We start from the raw sequence: 22,248 nt of genomic DNA, 5'->3' as shown, positions 1-22,248 counted from the left end.
GATAGCCATTTGGCTGTGTGCATATACTTTTTTGTGTGTCGTCTTGGCTTGGGCAAATAGCCAACATAGCAGACTTCGAGAGAGCTCTCAAAGACCACAAAATTAGATAAGGATCAAAGGCACAAGGCCAGCTTTATTGTCAAATGAAGTACAGGTTGAACTTCCCTGGTCCAGCATCCTCGGGACCTGTGTGGTCCCGGATGAGGGAATTTGCTGGACCAGGGAAGGTCAGGTGTCCAGGCTCTCTCAGGGTCCCCCTCCTGGCTGCTGTCCTGGGAGAACCTGGGGGCGTGACCTCCTTCAGCCCACCTGCCTGGCTCTGATGCCCCCAGCCCGCTTATGGGGCAGCAGCTGCTCCTGGGGCTCCCCAGCCCTGTACAGGGCAGCAGCCACTCCCAGAGCTCCCTGACCTCAGCCACTGCCCCGTGCAAGGCAGCAGCCTCTCTTGCAGCTCTCTGCTCCCGCTGTCCAGCCCCGCACTGGGCTGCAGCTACTCTTGGAGCTCCCTGCCCCAGTCTCCCACGGGCTCTCTACCCCCAGGTCACTGGCTGTTCAGGCTGCTGCTGACTAGACCGACTCCCTTCTCAACCTCTGTGGCTGGGGCTCTCTGGTCTAGCAACAAATGTGATCCTGCTGGACCATGGATGTTGCCAGACCAGAGAGTCCTGGATGACAGAGGTTCAATCTGTGCAATAATAGTTGTTAGTAGACTTTACTGAACCACTACGCACGTGTACCCCCTGACAATGGACTCAGCTTGGTTAGTGCCATGAATGAGACCTTGCCCCTTGTTTGGCTAAGGGCAACTCTTTGGGGTGCACTTTTATACACAGGTGCAAACAAGTTACACATCACTTCTGATGAATTAGGTTGCCACTCTCTGTCATTACCTAGGACCACCCATTACCTTGTGTATAGGGGTTTAATTGCTAATTATTATGCTGTTTAGATGCTGTCCTGAACCTGGGGCATTATATTTCTGTTATCTGCGTGGGGGTGGTGTTGCGAGATTTTTTTTTAAGGAGGTGTTTTGTTATGATCCCTTTGGAATGTGCTTAGGCCGGTGCCTACTACCTCTTAGGTATGAGTGTTTCTGTGATATCAGCCCTCTTCTTGCCTACTTCTATGAGCAGGGCCTGCCTCTTGCTCACAACTTCACTTTGCTTTATATTAGCAAAGTCTTGACCATTGCTGTTTCAGTCTCAGGCGTCATACCTGGCCTGTGATACCTTGGCTTATGTTTCAGGCCCTCATCTTACTTCATTCCTCCTCCGTATCTGGCAGTTCCTTACGCTGCAAAAATAGAATGATATAAAAATTGAATGACTAATACTATGTTTTACTAATAGTTTATCTCCTTACAGGTAACACAGGTAGCAAGACAACCAGGACCTCCTGCTCCATCCCCTTACTCTGCACATGAAATAAACAAGGGACACCCAAATCTTGCTGCAACGCCACCAGGACATGCATCATCCCCTGGACTTTCACAGGTATGATAGGTGCTATTCAGAACTTTGTCTGTTCTTGTTTTTTCTTAGTTTTTTCCCTCTCAGCTTAACGAGCTCAATTTGGGTTTGAGTTATCTGCTTTCTGTGACCGGCATAAAATTGATAAGTGGGAGCATGCCATTTTAAAGCAACTCCCAACTCTGTAGTAAGTAGTGTGTCAGCTTACAGAAACTATTGGCGACATAGTTGAGTAATATCCCTATTTCTTCTCAAGCTGTTATGGGTTATGGTCCACTTTTGCTTGAACCATTACAGCAGTTCCTCACATATTGGTTCCATTGATTTTGCATGTTACATTTTTTACACCGTGCTGGGCAAAGCACTTTACAATTAATATTTAAAATAGTGAAATAAAGTTATAAAGATAAGTGCCAGATTGCATGGCAGATTGCAAATATTACAGATGGAGAGCGAAATAGAAATACTAGCATGGATGCTAACTAATAATGTTTGATTAGCAAATAGTTAAGAACAAATTAGTTTTTAGGTGTTTTAAAAGGCTTAGTGTTGTACTGGAATGAATGTGAAAGGGGGAGCATACACCATAAAAATGTGCAATAGAGAGAATGAGAAAAAGGAGATTGAGAAGGGAGATTGAATGAAGTGAAGATGGGTTGAAAATAGAGGAACACTGGTGGTGTGGAGCACTGACAAAATGAGAAATAGAATCTGAGGACTTGTCTACACAGAAACTGTGTGTGTATATTCACAAACTGGTTTTCTGCACGCTTAAGTTCATATAGATAAGCCCTTAATCTTAATATGGATTTCAGTTGTAATCAGTTGAGCAGATGTAAAAAATATTCATAGAATCATAGAACCATAGAGCTGGAAGGGATCTCAGAAGATCATCAAGTTCAGCACTCTGCCCTAGGCAGGACCAATTCCAACTAAATCAACCCGGTCAGGGCTTTGTCAAGCCGAGACTTAAACACCTCTAGGGATGGAGACTCCACCACTTCCCTAGGTAACCTATTCCAGTGCTTCACTACCCTCCTAGGGAAATAGTTTTTCTTAATATCCAACCTGGACCTCTCCCACCACAACTTGAGACCACTGCTCCTTGTTCTGCCATCTGTCACTACTGAGAACAGCCTCTCTCCATCCTCTTTGGAACCTCCCTTCAGGAAATTGAAGGCTGCTATCAAATCCCCCCCCACCCTTCGCTTCTGCAGTCTAAACAGACCCAACTCCCTCAGCGTCTCCTAATAAGTCATATGCTCCAGCCCCCTAATCATTTTGGTTGCCCTCCGCTGGACCCTCTCCAGTGCGTCCACCTCCTTTTTGTAGTGGGGGGACCAGAACTGGACACAGTACTCCAGATGTGGCCTCACCAAAGCCGAATAAAGGGGAATAATGACATCTCTGGATCTGCTGGCAATGCTCCTCTTAATGCAACCTAATATGCCATTAGCCTTCTTGGCTACAAGGACACACTGTTGACTCATATCCAGCTTCTCATCCACTGTAACCCCCAGGTCCTTTTCTGCAGAACTACTACTTAACTGGTTGGTCCCCAGCTTGTAACTATGCTTGGGATTCTTCCGTCCCAAGTGCAGGACTCTGCACTTGTCCTTGTTGAACCTCATCAGATTTCTTGTGGCCCAATCCTCCAATTTGTCTAAGTCACTCTGGACCCTAGGCATTGGTCAGGCATTAGTCTGGTGTGCATTAGTCTGGGAGCCCACCTTATCCATGAATACAGAGGCAAAGAAAGCATCGAGTACTTCAGCTTTCCCCACATCATCTGTCACTTGGTTACCTCCTTCATCCAGTAGGGGCCGCACATCCTCTCTGATCACCTTCTTCTTGTTAGCATGCCTGTAGAAACCTTTCTTGTTCTCCTTCACATCCTTAGCCAGTCGCAATTCCTTTTGCAGTTTCGCCTTCCTGATAACCCCCCGGTATTCTCGAACTATACATTTAAACCCCTCCCTGGTCATATTAAACCATGAGATACTCAGGAAGTTAAGATGGGCAGTGGAGTTCTGAACAAGATCTGTCAGTTTACAGGAGAAAGGAGGAAGACCAGTTGTGGAAGGGTTGGGGTATGGTTGTGTCCAGAGGACAGGATAAGATATAGTAAGAGATTCAAGCTTACTTCAGGGCTTGGAAAAAACAATTAAAAATCTTGACAAATGCTGCTGAAATTTCTAATCAACTTCTCTAATGTTGGAGAAGTAGTAAAATACGATCCGCTTTTCAGTCTGTTTCAGTGTGTAAAAACAAATGAGGATCTGTGTGAAACATTTCAGTTTGTATAAATATGGTACATTGTAAGATTATAGAGCAAGCACCATGTATATGATACGTGGGTTTAAGCAGCTTAATAGAAACCTGAAGATCCATGGTCACCGGTGGATTCTTGTAAATGACCATCCTCGTGGAGGCCCAGCAAGTGGAAGCTGAAGTATTTTGTGGGCATTGGGGATGCTCTCCCCGAGCATTATCTTGTACTTTTATATTGCTGCAGCTTCTTATCCCTTCTCTGGTTTGAAGGCTGAGTTTCACACTAGAAAGAGAAACAACTGACAAGGGTGAATGAAGCAGGAGAAACCCCAATATCTTTTTTGACCTTTCTTGCATAGCAGCAAACTTATTCATGGTGAACTTGTGGACAAAGAGAAAGCCAATCCCTAAATGACATTGTGGAAGGGGAGGAAATAGAGTGACCTACACAAAGTTTTAAAATGTTAGCTAAGTTTTTTTCCTTGATATTTTCTTATTGAGACAATGTTTACAAAGAAAATGGGCTCTGTACCAGAATCCCTAGTCTAGACAGCCAGGAAGAATGTTTGTTTGCTGCCCAATTGACTCTTAGGCCTGGTCTGCACTACAGCAGGAGGATGAATTAAGATACTCAGTTCCAGCTATGTTAATGCATAGCTGGGGTCGACATATCTTTAATTGCGTTTATGTGCCGTACACACTGAGGGAGGTTGACAGGAGCAAATGCTCCTGTCAGCTTCCCACGCTCTTCATGACTGTGCGTAGTACAGATGCCGGCTGGAGCTGCCCTCAATGTTTGATTTATGGGTCTATATTAGACCCGCTAAATCGAACACCAAAAACTTGACCTCTGGAGCGTCCATCCACTGGTAACTATAGACATGTCCTTAGGGTCTTTGAAATTAGACTCGGTTTATGACAGGTGATGATGATTAGGAGAGGTGTGGCCTTATTACCTCCCCACCATCTTGGGAATACTTGCTGGTGATAGGAGAGAACAGTTCCTCTACTTGATTGTACCTGCCCCATGCATGGGTGGCATAAAGGAAGCAAAGCAAATGGACCAGATACTATTTAGCCCTAGTGCATGGATGGATTGTTTCTCTAGGTGGTTTTTGCAGCTCTTACACCAGTACATTGGACAAAAAGTGGCTACAAAGGTTGTTGAAATTAAAGCTTGAAATCTGTGGTCCAATAATAAAAAAGGAAAGGAAGAATAATACTTATTTTAATTGGTTTTCATTGTTTATGCTGATTGCCTTTAAACAGAGTTTTCTTGCTGTAGTGGGACACATCCTCTGACCCTCTTCAGTATAGGGTCTTCTATACTGACCAGATGGGGGCAACTAGAGTTTTGTATTTGGGCAAGCCTGGCTAGCTGTAGGCCTATCCATCAACTGCTCTCTAGAGTGTCCAGCCCTTGTGGGAGCTTCCATTCATTTCCTCAGTGGCAAATCTATTCTGTAGCTTTCTTCAATTCTGCACCAAGCTTTTATCTTGACTGCTTTTGCTCTCTTTTCTCTTGTGTGCCTTGGTTGGTTTCTTCACTGGGCAGAGTCCGTACTCCTCTGCCTGACTTGTTTCCAGGAGGAGGAATGAAAATGGAATTGACTCTCACTGATGGGTGAGTCATAGGGCTCCCCATCAGAGGCACCAGCAGCCTCTTCTGCTTTATGGGGAATCTCACTGTGGCATGGCCCTACTGGAGCTGGAAGACAGAGAAGTTTTGGGAGCAACTTAGAATCCCTACAAGCTGCGCTAGGCGCCAATCGAAAAACAGTGTAACAAATGAAATCTGCTGCTGTTCTGGCAGCGGTTTCACTTCAGAGAGCAAACCAGGATGGACGAGAAGCAGTAGCCCCTACATCAGGGGTGGGGAACTTACAGTCCATGGTTCAGATCTTGCACGTTCTCAATTTAATCTGGCCCAGGGGACATGGTCTCTGCAGTTGGCACGGCATATAAATGTGAGAGAGCTCAGGGCTATCCGCTTAGCATGTTGCATCTTCCACAGTTGTCTGGTCAGGTAATGCAGGTGTTGACAGACCACATGGACTTGATGTTCAAAGTCAACAGGTGAGGAGAATGCTCATCAGCCCGCAGTCAGGAAGCTTTCTACCTGTGGGACTTCTATAGCCCGCATGTGATCCACCTGGAAGTTGTGTATCTCCCCGGTATCAAAAGCACATTGAGAGATTGTGTCAGCAGGTCCTTTTGCTCTCAGCATGAGTGGGAGCTCTACTTTCAGGTCATCCAGATGCTCTTCCACAAGTGAGGCATTCCTCAAGTGGACCTGTTTGCCACTGCAGAAAATAGAAGTGACATCAGTTCTACTCTCTTCTTACCTTGCTATTTCTTTTCTGGAAGCTCTTATCTGATAACGCAGACACAGATGTAACAAGATGCAATTGCTGAAAATTGCAGCTAGACAAATTCAGGCTGGAAACAAGATACACGTTTTTTTACCATCAGGGGGATTAATTATTAGAATAACTTATTGAGGATTGTGGTAAAGTTTCTGTTAATGGCAGTTCTGAAATGAAGTTTAGATGTTTCCTAAAACTGTGATGCAACCAGGAATTAATGCAGGAAAGTTCTGTGGCCTGTGTTTCATAGGAGATCAGAATAGTTGATCACAGTAGTTCCTTGTGGCTTTAGAATCTGTGGGTATGTCTACACAGGAGTATTATTTTGGAATAACAAAATGCATGTCTACACAAATAATGTTGTGATGGAGGACTTCTTACTCTGATTGCTGTAGCCCTCATTTTTCCTTTGACTTCCTGCTGTATAGACCGCACCAAAAGCTGAATTAAGCTATTTCGACTTCAGCTACGCAATTGAAGTAGCTGAAGTTGCATATCTTAATTTGACTTTTGCCCTGCTGTGTAGAAAGCCTTGGAAGTCTATGAATGTTTAGAAAGTCTGCCCTCTGAATCTTATATTTATTACATTTGCCTTTTTAGTGGCCGTGGACACCCCCCCCCCCCCCCCCCAGTTAGAAACTTCTGATTTACGAACATCCGCACATAAGAACACAAGTTCACCTACAGCCTCAGTAAGGGCCATCCTTAGGGTTTATGGGGCCTTACCCAGTTCTATGAAATTGGCACCCTTGTGCCCAACAGCAGCCTGGCACAGGTGGTGATTTTTAGAGATGTTATTTTATAATCTTAGCAACACTTTAATGAAATATTTTAAAGTACGTTTTTAAACTAAGGTCCTGCAGACTTAACAGAGTGAATTCAGAAACTGTCAGTATGTACCTGGGGTTGGCAAATGCCTGTTAAATGGCTTCAGTACCACTTGACTGGCTTTTTCACAGGTTCAATGTTCTGCTAAAAGATCTGGCAGGCTCCTTTACTTTTAAATTGACTAGATCCCTCTGAGGAAAGCAGAGCCACAGAACAGCGATAGGAAGATGTTGTTAGATACTAAGATCCCGTGGTGCCTCAAATTTTTGGAGGCCCTACACAGCTGCATATTACATGTATGGGTAAAGATGGCACTGGTCTCAGGGAAGCAAGCAATAGGCACAGCTGGTGGCAATCAGTGCAAGTGTTGGCCAAAGGAGTCTGTAGAAGCAATGACAAAAAAAACAGGATTATGTAGCACTTTAAAGACTAACAAGATGGTTTATTAGGTGATGAGCTTTCGTGGGCCAGACCCACTTCCTCAGATCAAATAGTGGAAGAAAATTGGCACAACCATATATACCAAAGGATACAATCAAAAAAATGAACACATATGAAAAGGACAAATCAAATTTCAGAACAGAAGAGGTGGGGAAAGTTAGATGTCTGTGAGCTAATGATATTAGAGGTGATAATTGGGGAAGCAATGGGCAGTCTTGCAGCCATTGACTGGAGAGAAGCAGCACTTTGAAGGGGAAATCGTCAGTTCTCTCCAGCCAATGGCTGCATGGACGCCCTCTGCTCCTGAGGAGTCCTCCAGCCCACTCTTGTGCTGCTCATCACCTCCATGTGAGCAGGGACTGGGTACAGTCGGTGGGGAGACAGCTCAGGAGCCGATGCAGAGTCCATGGGGGGAGAGTGTGTGGAGGGGGAGGGGAGTGTGTGGCAGCTGGGGAATGCCCAGAAGTCCCCTTCAGAATCTCCACCTACCTCCTCATCCTCCTCTATGGGAAAATTTATTCCGAGTTCCAAACAACAAACCTACAAATGAACTTTTGGAACACAACCTGTTCTTAAGTGGGAGGCTTCCTGTCTCATAAGTGATTTGGAGACTTGCAAACTTATAAGAGATGTTAGTTCTCTCCCCAGTAGCCATACATTTCCACTGAATTTAAAAATTTTTTTTAGCCCTATCAAGGAATAAAAGTTCAGCAATAGGGAACCAAAAGCATTCTCATTTGATTAAATTGTATGTTTAGACTTCTTGTGATTTGGTCCAGGGCTCAAGGAGAAAGTGGTGGTAGAATTCATTTTGCCAGCGTGGTGAGAGCATAGGTAACTTTTATTTTCCATGTGCTTAAAGCTGATAGTTGTAAATTGAACTTACATTGTCATAAATTACTGTTCTCTCAATGCTAAGTCTAGATCAGCTGTTCAGTCAAAGGAGTAGTATTCCAATCTTTGTTTAATTAGTGGAATTCCTGAGCACTCTTCCTCCAGATGAGATGATCATAACTGCTTGCTAGCTTCCTAAAGTGAGTAACTTGTAGAAATGCTGCCATGAAGGAGAAGAAAAGGTTATTAATAGGAATGTTGGTTCTCCAGTTGTAGTACCTCTGCAAATGAGGGGCACTCAGTACTTACTTCCTCCCATGTGCTTCAGAGTTTGAATAGTATTCCAGTAGGTAGAGTAGAATTGAGCAATACTTACAGATGGTGGAACTTCTGTTTCGATAGGTCAGGAACGTTAGATCTGAGATATAAGTGTCCCCTCATTGCCCTCACTACTAAAAAAGGATCCATGTCTAACAAGGCACATGTTTTTAAAACATGGCTCTCTTATAGGGGCTTTGAAGATTAGCTAATACCCGTGAAATGCTACTAAATCATAGAATTAAGTATCCATGATTGGTTCAAATAAAGTGGAGACCTATAAAAATGATGCAAAATGGCTGGGCAGAATGGCTCCTGCCAGTGCTTTTTTTGTGATGGTACTGCCTGGTCAGTACTCAGTACCGGCACCTCCAGACATAGTTCCAGCACCTCCAGTCAGAGCTTACCTGGAAAGAATGAAGCGTACCGGTACCTCTGTATGCAAATGTCCGACAGTCAGCTGGGCCACATCTCTTAAAAGGGAAATGCCGGCCGCATCCCGGCTTTTTTGTTTCTCAACAACTTTTCCTCTGGAGTAATACCGGCACCTTTTTTATTTTATTTTTTTTTTTCACAAAAAAAAGCAATGTCTCCTGCCCCCTTTAAATATTTCCAAATGCATGTATGGAAGATTGCCACGTAATAGTGTGTAGTGGTATTTAGAGCGTTCCAACACAGGCTTCCAAGAACAGTGATTAAAGAGCAATGGAATGCATGCTGTATCTTGTGGGAAAAGGTGTGCGTGTTTTGTCAAACAAATCTAGTAGAGTTTTATTTATTTTTCTTTGAAATAAACACCAAAAGAAAGTGTACTGCTATTAATGGTTATTTCCCCCTCTTTTGACTGTTTTTTTCCAATTAAATTATTGCTCTTGTTTTATCTATACAGCTGCTGATGTTTGCCTTTAGAATGACTTAAAACCAGCCCCAGCGAGTCCACTGCCCTTCAGAACGGCTTCTGTTGCAAGAGTAGAAGAACTCTGCAGCAATGAAAAAGTTTCCCAACCCCAGGATCCACTGCAAAAGGCATTCTGCTTCTCTCTGCCTTTTCAAAATTCCATGGCCTTGAAATCACACTTCTGTTTCTGGAATGTCTTTAACTCCTGTAATTCATTGAAATGCTCAGCATGTGTGATCTAGAAATCTGAAGGCAAGGTGGAATCTGGAGTGATATTTCAGGTTCTGTAATCAAAGAATCATAGAATCCTAGGGCTGGAAGAGACCTCAGGAGGCATCGAGTCCAACCTGCTGCTAAAAGCAGGACCAATCCCAACTAAATCATCCTAGCCAGGGCTTTGTCAAGATGGGGCTTAAAAACCTCTAAGGATGGAGATTCCACCCCCTCCCTAGGGAGCCCATTCCAGTGCTTCCCCACCCTCCTAATTTCCATTTCTTTGCACTAAGAGACTCCCAGTAATCAAGAGTTTGGGGGAGAGGCTGAAACCTCTTCTCTCCCACCTACCCTCCTCAGTTACAGATGTGGAAAGAAGTAGACTGGCAGTAACACACACTGGCATCATCCAGGATACTGTGTACTGGGGAGAAAAGACACAAAGCTTTTTCATCGGTCTTTAGCTGTTGGAAAGGAGGAACCAGAAACTGAAATGAAATCTGGAGTCTAAAAGTAGGGAACAAGAAGGTCACTGTGTTAGAAATACAAACCATCTTCCCACTCTCCAGTACCTGAAGGAGGCAGGGCTGGGCTTCTCCTCGGGACCTCTGTTTTTGATAGCTACCCGTAGTTATGAGGTTCAAGACCTGGGAGGAGGTGGTAGGAGAGAGACAATGGAATTGCTTTGGCCAGATTTGGGGGCATGAGTTGCCAATCTCAACAGTGACTGGGAAGAGAGAAAAACCTTCCTCAGTCAGGGTTAGAGGAGAAAATGGAGCTCCACCAGGAATTGGAGAGAAAAAAACTCTTCAGATGTTGCTGCTGTCTGTAATTATTCAAAAAGAACAGGCAGAGAATAGAAAATACCATCTACACCTTGCCAGGAGGAAGGGAGAGAGTGAGTAGAGCATCTGTATGCACAAATTCTCTCTCTCTCACTCATTCTTACCCTTTCAATCTCTCTCACTCTCACTTCAGCAGCCAGGAGGGAGGAGGGACAGAAGCTTTCAACCCCACCCAAGAGCCAACAGTCTTTTTGAAGATCCAAGGGATCTGGTGCAAAGGATTCTGGGATGTGGGATGGTGAGTCACAAGAGCAAAAAGGTTGAGAAATGCCCCTCCAAAAAGCATCTGCTCCTTGCTTATGTTGCCTTAAAAAAGCTGGTTCAGACTTGTGATGTTAGGGATTTGTTAGGTTGGCATCACTGCTTGCAGGGATTCACTGACAACTGGGGAACAAATTATATATTTTTTTGTAAACATGGAATGCTTTAGGTCCTTTTTTCAACATTCTGTGTACACAGGAATAGGCCTGGCCTTTGAGCAAAGCGAGCAAAGCGGTTGCCTTGGGCCCCGCGCATTCAGGTTCTCCGTGCTGCCCAGCTCCTGGCCCTGTCCACCCGGCTGCTCACTTGCTGCCGTGACTGGGAGCTGCGCAGCCGTGCGGCTCAGCCATGCTGCCTTGGGTCCTGCGAATTCTTTGGCCGGGCCTGCACAGGAATCACTGTTTTGTGTCCAGGTACCGTGACCAATTCTAAAATAGTTAAACATTCTGTTAGCCACAGAGCCAGTAGTATGTAACACAGATTTGCTCCAAAGATGTCGCAGTTACAGACAAATAATAATTCACATTGTAGATACATGCACAGGAACTGAATTCTCACAGGATTGGTATTTAAGCCTTCCACTTGTAGGGGACTGGTTCAGATTCAGAAGAGGTCTGTACTAACTGAAAGCTGTTACAATTTGGTGGGTCTTTGACTTCGGTGAGGGGAGTATTGTGGTTGCATGGTAGCTGTAGTCGTTCCCATTGGGAGTTAGTTTTCGTACTGGCATTCAGACGTGCCCAGCACCTTTAAAGTCTGAGGGATCTTTTGCCAGCAAAGACACCATCATATGTGGCACATTTAGGTGCTAACTTCACAGCTAACTTAAGTTCCTTTATCTGATGTTGGATCCTTCTACAACAGCAGAAACTGTCTTGTGTCTAGGATGTTTATTCAGCACAGTAAAATTCAGGCAATAGTTAATTTGTTTAATAACTGAAGAAAATAAGCACATAACAGTACTTAACATTAATCTGAACTAGTCTTGGTCCATTAAAAGCCATGCTATCAGGTGCTATGAGACTCAGATACAAACATTAAAGATTTAGACCTTCTGTTTTTACAAGCAGTCTTGTTCTCCTAATCTGTGGCTCACTGTCTAGGAGTACTTATCAGTGACCCTCTGTAGTTTATATCCATATACATTTTATACTTCCTTTTTTCTTTGCAACATCAGCAAAGTTTTCCTAGGTGAACTAAGGTATGATGTCTCCTTTATCTCATTTTTGCAAACAACACATGTTTTCAGTTTCCTTCATGCATTTTGAAGCCTATGCTCAAATAAATGTGTTAGTTTTTAAGGTATCATAGGAGTCCCTGTTGGTTTTGCTGAAACAGACTAATATAGCTATTCCTTTGAAACTTTTGAAGCTGTATAAACTGTGATGCATTTAAAATGATCTGCACCCCTTTCCAGGAATATTTGGCAAACACCTGAGTTAAAACCAGTCCCTTTAGTGATCCAGTGAACTCTCTACCATAAGGGTTCTTCCTGTATAGGAAGCCTGGGGGTTTTATGAAAGATTACATTATAAACGCTTCCACACTGATAAAAATAGAACATGGTGAGTCATTGTGAAAGGTTCATCTTCACTTCCTTCCAACTGCCAGTGACTGTCTTCGGAGAAACTCCTCTCTTGTGTTCACAGATGATTCCATAGTGGACTCTTTTCTTCTCTCCCCGAGCCCAGAGGCTGCTTCAGTTGCAGGGCTTCAAGCCACGTGGGTCCTGCCTCAAGCCCGTTCTGAAGAAAACCCTTATGACTCCTCTCTCACATGCATTGGAGAAGGCCACCAGTCCGACAGGTGTAAGATTTGAGGGGCTTTAAGTCCAGGGCAAATAACAAGCAGGACTGTGGGCTGAAATGCCTTCTAATGGAGTCAGCTCTTTGCCCCCAACCAGCCCAGATGATATTGGACCTGGCACCAGGCACTTCTGTGTGTAATGTGCTGGCCTTGGGGTGGGAAGTCACGACGTTGAGACGAGGACTCCTCTAAGGAGGCCTGCTATCAAGAACCAGCTCCAGTATGAGGCACTGCTAGCAATTTCTGGTGCTGCCCAAAAAGAAGAGGCTGCCTCTCCCATACCAATGCATTGTAGCATGCAGTCACCAGCAGGGTGTGTCCTGCGTTGGGACACCCAAACTCAGGCCCACCTATGCCAGCACTGTTGACTCTGGCCTTGTGGGGAGCTCCATCAAATTTGGTTCTGGTGGACTCTCTGTTGTGGGAGGAGCAGGAGGAGGAACTGGATCTGCCTGCAAACACATTTGAGGCAGCATGAGACCTTATTGCCACGAGTGCAAACTCCCCACTGGCCCATGCTCTGATGCCAGCAGTGGCAACAACAGCAGCGCTGGCCGTTGTCCATTATAGGGCAAGCCTAGTAGGATGCAGAACCGCTTGCCTTCATGGCGGTACCATTGCTCGGTATCATCTAGGTCGTCAAGCACACTCAGAGGTGCCATCATCCCAGTCTACAGCTCCTTAACCACAATTTTGAATAGTGGGTTGAAGGTTTGAATAACCTTCCATATGTTGCAACCAAAACACCTAAATGACATTGACTCTGGCCTTTTCTACCACAGCTGGGCCTCCATAGCATCAGACCAGTGGATTTTGGAAATAATCAAATCCAGATATATTATCCTGATAATTTCCTGGCCATTAATTCTAACCCGTTCCCTATTCTTTTCACAAGCATGGTCTATGATTATCTCCTACAGCTAGGTGCCATGGCATAAGTTCCTCCACAATTCAGACGGAAATTATTTTACTGTTTCCCAAGCCAGAAGAAAACTGGGGGTTTAAGACCCATCCTGGATTTATGAAAACTCAGTTTATTCATGAGATCCCAAAAGTTCAAAATGACCACACAAGGGGACTGATTTTCATCTCTCAACTTAGAAGACACATGCTTTCACATAACGTTTCACCCAGCTCACAGGAAATTCCTAAGATTCACAACAGACCCAGAACATTTCCAATATAGAGTACAACCATTCCGCCTAGCCACTTCACAGAGAGTGTTCTCCAAAACTCTGGCAGTGGTGGCAGCACATATACAGAAATAGGTCAGAGTGTTTTTTCAATATCTAGTTGATTACCTAATCAAAGGACTGACCTTCTGAGACATGGTGGACATGGTCCAAATGATGATCACACTATAGTTAGCGTTAGAAATAAATGAACAGAAATCAACAATAACCCCAGTATAACAACTGGAATTCATCGGAGCACACCCTGATGCCATAGCAGCCAAGCGCTGCTATCCAAGATGAGATCCATAAACCTAAGGAGCCATAAATCAGTCTACAAGTTCAAGTTCACACAGTGCTTCAACTTCTATGACAAATAGCAGCCACAACATTCGTGGTGTACTATGCAATATAAACATCTCAGCATATTACCTGCCATGTCACAAGAATGTGACAATGGACATATTCAGCAGATACTTCTCTCGAGATCAGGGGATGAACTGAGAAGCTCTAAACTTAATTTTCCACAAATGAGGCACACCCACCTTGATCTGTTTGCACCCCAAACCGAAAATTACCTTTGTTCTGCTCAAGAGAGGGACTGGGATGATCACTAGGGGATGCTGTCCTTATCAAATGAAGGGGCATGCTTCTGTACTCAATCCTACTGACAGTGGTTATTGGTCGCATAATCCACAAAATACAAAACAATGAGGCAAAAGCTATCCTCATGCTCCCAAACTGGCACTGACAGGTGTGGTATCCTTACCTATTACTCATAGCAATATGTGCACCAAGAGATCTCTCTCACCAGATTTACTCTCTCAAAACAAAAGCAACAAGGAGTCCTGTTGCACCTTATAGACTAACAGATGTATTGGGAGCATAAGCTTTCGTGGGCAAAGACCCACTTCGTCAGATGCATGGGTGGAAATTTCCAGAGGCAGATATAAATATGCAGGCCAGAATAAGGCTAGAGATAACGAGGTTAATTCAGTCAAGGAGGGTGAGGCCCACTTCTAGCAGCTGATGTGGAGGTTGGAACATCAAGAGAGGAGAAACTGCTTTTGTACTTGGCTAGCCATTCACAGTCTTGGTTTAATCCTAAACTGGTGGTCTCTCAAAACAATGGGTGTCCCTTCATCCGAATCTAGAGATACTTCACTTTAGGGCATGCCTAATATATGGTTCCATCCTGATGAACTCACCTGCTCTACACAAATAAAACACATGTTTCTGAATAGCAGGAAACACAATGGGCAAAAAACTTAACTTAAAAAAAATTGAAGAGATTCTCCACTTGGTGCCAGAGAATCATAGAATCATTGCACTGGAAGAAACCTCAAGAGGTATCGAATCCAGTCCCCTGCCCTCACGGCAGGACCAAGCACTGTAGATCACCCCTGACAGATGTCGGTCTAACCTGCTCTTAAATATCTCCAGGGATGGAGATTCCACAACCCCCCGAGGCAATTTATTCCAGTGTTTAACCACCCTGACAGTTGGGAAGTTTTTCCTAATGTCCAACCTAAACCTTCCTTGCTGTAATTTAAGCCCATTGCTTCTTGTCCTATCCTCAGAGCCCAAGGAGAACAACTTGTCTCCCTCCTTCATGTAACACCCTTTAGGTACTTAAAAACTGCTATCATTCCCTCTATCAATTTTCTCTTTTCTAAATTAAACAAGCCCAGTTCTTTCAGTGTTCCCTCATAGCTCATGTTTTCTAGACCTTTCATCATTTTTGTTGTTCTTCTCTGGACCTTCTTCAAGTTCTCCACATCTTTCTTGAAATTTAGTACCCAGAACTGAACATTATACTCTGAGGCCCAATCAGCGCAGAGTAGAGCGGAAGAATGACTTCTTGTGTCTTACTCACCACACTCCAGTTAATGCCGCCCAGAATCATATTTGCTTTTTTTGCAACAGCGTCACACTGTTGACTCATGTTTAGCTTGTGGTCCACTATTACCCCTAGATCCCTTTTTGCGGTTCTCCTTTCTAGTAAATCACTTCCCATTCTGTATGCGTGAATCTGATTGTTCCTTCCTAAGTGGAGTGTTTTTCATTTGTCCATATTAAACTTCATCTTATTTACCTCAGACCGTTTCTCCAGTTTGTCCAGATCAGTTTGAATTTTACCCTACCCTTCAAAGCACTTGCAACCCCTCCCAGCTTGGCATCATCTGCAAACTTAATAATTGTACTCTCTATGCCATCATCTAAATCACTGATGAAGATATTGAACAGAACCTGCCACAAAACAGAAGACATTGACAAACGAGTCAGTATCACTGACAATTATCTTCGCCTATGGAGGTCAGTAACGCAGGCTTATAAATGAGTTCAGTTTGAATCCATCACACGACCATATCAGCATTCCAACACGGGAGAGCCTGTATTTCAGTTTTTGCTCACCCAGTCATCACAATTCTTAAAGGGTCTCACTAATGTACAACCAGACATGCTCACCCCCACACTCAAATGGGACCTGAACCTAGTATGAAATGCCTTTCCAGAGGATCTTTCAAACCATTAGCCACCTTTTGCTACTCCATTTATTGACGAAAGTCTCATTCCTGGTGGCAGTTACCTCAGTCAGAAGGGTAAGTGAGATGCGGCAGACCTCTCCCCCTTATACTATATGTTCCAAAGACAAAGTCACTCTACATGCACACCCAAAGTTTGTATCAGAGGAAACCTCTGCCTTCCATCTCAACCAACCGATTCACCTCCCAACATATTACCCTAAACCCCACAGAGACTGCGCTATACACCCTAGACATCAGAAGGTCTCTAGCTTTCTACTGTGATAGAACAAAAGCAATCTGGAAATACTCAAGACTTTTCATCTCAATTTCAGAATGCTCTAAAGGGTACACTGTCTCCACTCAGAGACTCTCAAAATGGATATACGTGCTACCAGATTGGGAATACTGAACGTGGAAGGCATACTCCACCTTATCCATATCATTAGTATTCATTGATAATAAACCCAAGGTCCACCAACCATCAGAGGGACACTGCTGTACAGTCACCTAAAGTGGAGTACCCTCAGGTACTTCTTTAAAGAAGAAGGAAAGGTTACTCATCTTGTGTAAAACTTAAAAAACAACAAATAGTCTGGTAGCACTTTATAGACTAACAAAACATGTAGATGGTATCATGAGCTTTCGTGGGCACAGTCCACTTCTTCAGATGACTTGTGTAGTAACTGGAATTCTTTGAGGTACAGTTCCCTGGGGTGCTCTATTACCCGCCCTCCACCCCTCTACTTCAAAGTCCACAAAGGAGACTTTACGATAGAAGGAACTGGAGGGCTTGAATGTTCAAGTGTTGAATCATACAGCTAGTTCAGGCTCCCATTTTAGTATTTAAAAAAACAAGTTCTGTCCTCAATTGTACCTGTGTAGCAAACTGTTTTAGGGATGGCTTAGATACAATCGAGAGCTGAATTTGGCTCTAAATTTGTAGTATTTAAATACACCTGTCTTACTCAAGCAGGTTACATCCAGATTATTATGGACATTCAGTTAGAGCCGTGGTCCCCAACCCGGTGCCCGCGGGCGCCATGGCGCCCGCCGGGCTCTTTACATGCGCCCGCGGAGCAATCTGGGCTGGCAGGTGCCAGCCCCGGGCGCATAGCTGGTCCCGGGTGCGCCGTGCGTGCCGGTGCTGACCCTGACCCCCGCCCCCGGGTGCGCAGCGCGTGCCCTGGCCCCGGCCCTGCCCCCGGGGGCGCCGTGCGTGCCCCGGCCCCGCCCCCGGGCGCCCGGCGGGCGAACGGCCACGCCCCCGGCGCCCAACAACCTGAAAAGGTTGGGGACCACTGAGTTAGAGCCACCAGGCAGTGGGTAAATGAGAGCACAAAAGTTTACTGACTCACAACTATACAGGGAATTAATAGCAGTGATGGGAATAGAACTGATCTCCTGACAGATAATCGTGTGGTTAAATTACAAGACTCTTTCTTCTCACTGTAGGTAAGTTTAGTAAATTTAGAATCCTAGAAATATTAGTTCCCTTTGTCAAGATAGGACTCAAGGAACAGAGTGAAAAAGGCTTCCTTCTGTACCACTGTCATTATGCTACTGACACAATGTCCAAAGAATGTTCAAAGAGGACGCTTTTCTGCCAGGTTGTTTAATGACTGCTCTGACAGAAATTTGCACTAGTCTGTTGTGAGCAGTTAGTGAAAGATCAGAGGGTGACTCAGCTCTCTTCTAAACCTGTCAGATATGATCAAGTGTGCATTTGCCTGTTTATTCCCAGCATAGTGGGTACCGGAAGAGTCAGATTACACTGTAGGCATAGTGTTTATTAACCAGGTCAGTAACTGATCTAAAAATAAGTTTTATTTTTGTTGTTGTTTGCTTACCAATGTCAGCAGCATAGGGGTGGCAAAATCTGCACAGAAAATACTCACCGTTTTCCTTAAGCAAGTGATTTTGAATACATAAATGCTCAGATAACATTTCTTTACTCCATTGGTAATCAAATTTCAAATGTCAGCTCACAAAGATGAAAGCTTTGAGGAAGGCAGATTGTTCTGATTAGAAAATGGACTAGGTCTGGGCATCCATCCTGAAGCTCTACACGCTGAACTTCATTGGTTTCCAGACCATCATTTTGGTGCTGATGAACCAAAACCTTTATACACAGCAGCATTTTCTTCCTCTCTCACTCTCTCATAATATTGTATCCAAAAGGGTTTTGAAGTGGTTTCCTGGTTGAGCTCTTTATTTGTTCAGCTCATTCTCAGGTTTCAGCTGCGGTGCACAAAAGCTGCCTATCTTCCAGTGTGAATGTAATTGATTATAATTACTTTGCTTACCTTTTTATGTGCTTGGCGCAGAAGAAGAACTCTCTAAAGGTTGCATGCACATAATAATTTTAATTATCCTATTTGTATGAAAAGCAGTAGATCACTATGTTTTATTTAGTTCAGCAGAGGGATGTAAGCGAGTAGTCAAGTACTCAATGTAAACCTAAGCTTATCGGGTAGTTGATTCAAGTACTCGACTACTCGCTTCCCCACCCCTCTTGATGCCTCTGTATCAGAGGTGGGGGGGAGTCACTTAAAAGCCGGTTCCCCCCCAGCACCGTCTCCGTGGTTCTGCCTCCCTGCCCCACACTGCTGCCTCTTATAAGAGGCAGCAGCATGGGGGTAGGGTGGTTGGGGAAGCTGCCACAAAGCAGTCCGGCCTGCGGCAGGCTGAGGCTGTTCCTGCAGCAGCTCCTGGCCGTGGAGGCCTGAACTGGCTGAGGAGTAGGGGTTCTGTCAGAGTAGCCTCTGCCCATGGCCAGCCTGGGCTGCCGCAAACAGGAGCTGCTGGACCCAGCGCGAGCTGGGACCCGAGCAGTCCCATCTCATGCCGGTCTGACATTGCTGCAGCTCTGCATTTTAAATGTAATAAGAGTCAAGTGGCTCTTACTACATTTAAAATGAAGAGCTGCAGTGGTCCCAGCTCTGTCCCGGCTCATGCCGGTCCAGGACTTACCCTCACTGGAGCTCTGTAGTTTAAACATGGGGGGAGAGATAGCTCAGTGGTTTGAGCATTGGCCTGCTAAACCCAGGGTTGTGAGTTCACTCCTTGCAGAGGCCATTTAGGGATTTGGGGCAAAAATTTGTCAGGGAGGATGGTACTTGGTCCTGCAGTGAAAGCAGGGGACTGGACTCAATGACCTTTCAAGGTTCCTTCCAGTTCTAGGAGATAGGCAATCTCCATTAATTTTTTTTACTACATGTAAAGTGCTGAGCTGCAGGGGAGGGTAGCTCCTGGACCAGCGCAAGCAATACAATTGTATTGACTACACGATTAGTCAGTTATCAGTTAATATCCCTAGTTCAGCATTTTAAAGCTCTTCTTTGAGTATAGTTCCTGTTGTATTCCATTGGGGGTTTATGTGTGTACATCCTCTGTTTGGAGCAGGAGAATTTGAAAGTAGTAATGTCCATTTGTCCACTCATATGCCATTGCCTTGCGTCATGGTTTTGTCCAAGACAATAAAAGGTAAAGCAGACCCAGCTGCATCTCCAATTCCTTCTCTCTGTGCCACGATCTGAGTCAGAGCTAATAGTGTCCTCTCATCTTTGATGCACTTTTAAAAGAAAAAAGTTCTAGATATTGTCTAGAGGTTTTTATTGTAGTGTTTCTTATGTAGTAAGTTTTTCTAGAATTTGGGCTTGGGGGGAGTTTGTTTTTCCAGTCCTTTCTGTCACAGTATCCACACACAAATAATGGATTATGCAGAAGATGCCAGGATTCAAGAGCTGCGCCTCTTGTCCACATTTGTTCTTAGACAGCAGTGTGCACTAATGCTCCATCTACTGCTTGGAAGAAGCCCACTTTTCATGGAGGTGCAGTATCTGCCAGTCCTTCCCAAGCTCTACTGGGCTATCTGCTGCAAGAAGCGCCTCTTGGGACCACCCTCAGTGGCCATAGGCAATGTCATGAGAAGAGAACCGTGGCTTCACTCACCCAGTTTTCCCAGAGAGGTGTAGAATGCCACTGAGGACTTTCCTTTTGATGAGTCACACCTGTTTATTTCTAAAACTAACAAATCCCTCCACTCCCTAAGAAATCCAGTGTATGTGTCAATTACTGAGTATCTAGATCGCTGCACCCAAGCAAAAATTCTGTCGCCCACCACACAGCATTTCAGGTCTCCCTAGTTCTTCCAATAGAAGTCATGCAAACCTCCTTTAAGTGCCAGAGGTCACAGTGATCCTGCTTTCCAGGCCTTCCTTCTCAATCTTCATCATCTCACCTGCAGGCCACTCAAAAGCAGTATTTCTAGAGAGCTGTCAACTACCATGTCCCCTGCCATGCAACCAACTACACTCTTCGTATTGCCTAGCACTCTTCTTACTGGGGTGGAGTGCACTCACAATGGACAAGCAGGTCCTGGCTGTCACCACTATAGCTATATGGTCGAGGTCACTATGCTACGTTATACATTCCCTCCATTCTGTTCCCTTTTCAGGGACCACTCTCCTGACTGCATCCTTGCTCTAGAAATAGATTTTTTACTGCAAAGGGGAGCAATAGATCACACTCCTGAACAATCAGGGCATAAGTTTCTATTTGGCATACTTCCTGATTCCAAAGCTGGGTATGTAGAGATAAATCCTGGACCTCAGTTACCTCAAACTCTTGTTCTACATGCCCGAGTTTCATATAGTCACCTTAGAAGACAACATACTGTCATTAGAAAAAGCTTCAAAAATTATTGCCCACGTAGGTGTAAAACAAGAAGTTTTACAGTGTTTGATTTTTGAATGCAGTTGTTTTTTCTACATAATTCAACATTCGTTAGATCACTTTTCATGATAAAGAGATTGCATGACAGTACTTGTATTAGGTTAATTGAAAAATAGTTTTTCTTGTTTACAGGGTAAATATTTGAAATCAGATATGAAGTGAGCAGTGCACACTTTATATTCTGTGTTCTAACTGCAAACAATATATTTGAAAATGTAAACAAATCCAGGAATATTTAAATAATGGTGTTCTGTTATTGTTTAACAGTACAGTTAATCATGATTAAATTTTTTAATCACAAGATTAATCAGAATTAATTTTAAATTGCTTAAACAATGAAAAGTCCTATAGCACCTTATAGACTAACAGATTTATTGGATCATAAGTTTTCGTGGACAGAGACCCACTTTGTCAGATCTGTTAGTCTATAAGGTGCCACAGAGCTTCTTGTTGTTTATGCAGATTCAGAGTAACACTGATACTTGTCACCATTTAAATTGGGTGGCAGCCTTCTTTTCCAAGCAAAAGTGGAAGCCTTAAAAGTTTGTGCAGTGCATCGGAGAGCCAGTGAAGTGACTCCAAGTTCATTTGTACCATTGGGAAATTTACCAAACTGTTCCTTCCATGTTTAAAATCAGTTTTCTCAGTTCAGGAGGCCTGGACTGCACACTATTATACCCATCTTATTTGATAAGGAACTATACTAGTTGGCCTAATTGTGCTTGTTAATTAATTGTGCTTGTTTGTTGTTAATCAGACTGCGTAGATTTAAAGACATTGTGTACTTGAACCTTCTGGTGCTGCGTGCTTTTTCCACAGCACTCCCTGTACTAGTGGCCTTGAACTGAGCTTGAGATGGCACATTGGGACCCTGTATAGCAGAACCCTCTGTTACCTGTGGAATGTTGGGACCGCCAGGCCACTTTTAAAGTAGATTGGTTATCCTTTTTTTTTTTTTCATTTTAATTAATACAAACCAGATCCTAGCTCTTCCATTGGCATTAAAAAACCCACCTCAGCAAGTGGCAGAATCTTTGTCAGCTCTCGCCCCTCAGGATAGTGTGGTCCCAGTGGTCCGTAGGCAGGATGGGTCTTGAGCTCTATTCAAGGCCAGTAGGGCAAGGAGTGCAGTAGGCAGGAGTGTTTGTCAATAGGGCTGGGAGAGTCACACTTCTGTGCAACATTTATTTTTGCCTGATCCCTGAATTCTGATTGGTCAGATGTACTACAAAGTTCTTGAAGGGTAGTGCCCCTAAATTCCATC

The 22,248-nt window shown here is 44.2% G+C and overlaps 1 protein-coding gene across 18 annotated transcripts in view; it reads left to right on the top strand.

Annotated features, from left to right (window-relative positions):
* The window catches only part of EIF4G3 (eukaryotic translation initiation factor 4 gamma 3), a 324,364-nt gene that overhangs the window by 81,536 nt on the left and 220,580 nt on the right, over positions 1–22,248 (top strand). For 12 of the 18 annotated variants that reach the window (XR_012897363.1, XM_075906747.1, XM_075906740.1 and 9 more), the window contains exons 3-4: positions 1,365–1,493; positions 10,617–10,721. Coding sequence is in view for 16 of the 18 variants with exons in the window: in XM_075906747.1 (XP_075762862.1) it covers positions 1,365–1,493; positions 10,617–10,721 (234 nt within the window). In the remaining 2 variants the exon portion in view is untranslated. The remainder of the gene's footprint in view (positions 1–1,364; positions 1,494–10,616; positions 10,722–22,248) is intronic. The other 6 variants (XM_075906746.1, XM_075906736.1, XM_075906744.1 and 3 more) reach the window with 2 other exon arrangements.

The sequence above is a fragment of the Pelodiscus sinensis genome, chromosome 23 (genome assembly GCF_049634645.1).
Source record: "Pelodiscus sinensis isolate JC-2024 chromosome 23, ASM4963464v1, whole genome shotgun sequence".
Taxonomy (NCBI): Eukaryota; Metazoa; Chordata; order Testudines; family Trionychidae; genus Pelodiscus; species Pelodiscus sinensis.
The sequence above is the reverse complement of the archived record's forward strand: the minus strand, read 5'-3'. Positions and strand labels throughout refer to the sequence as shown.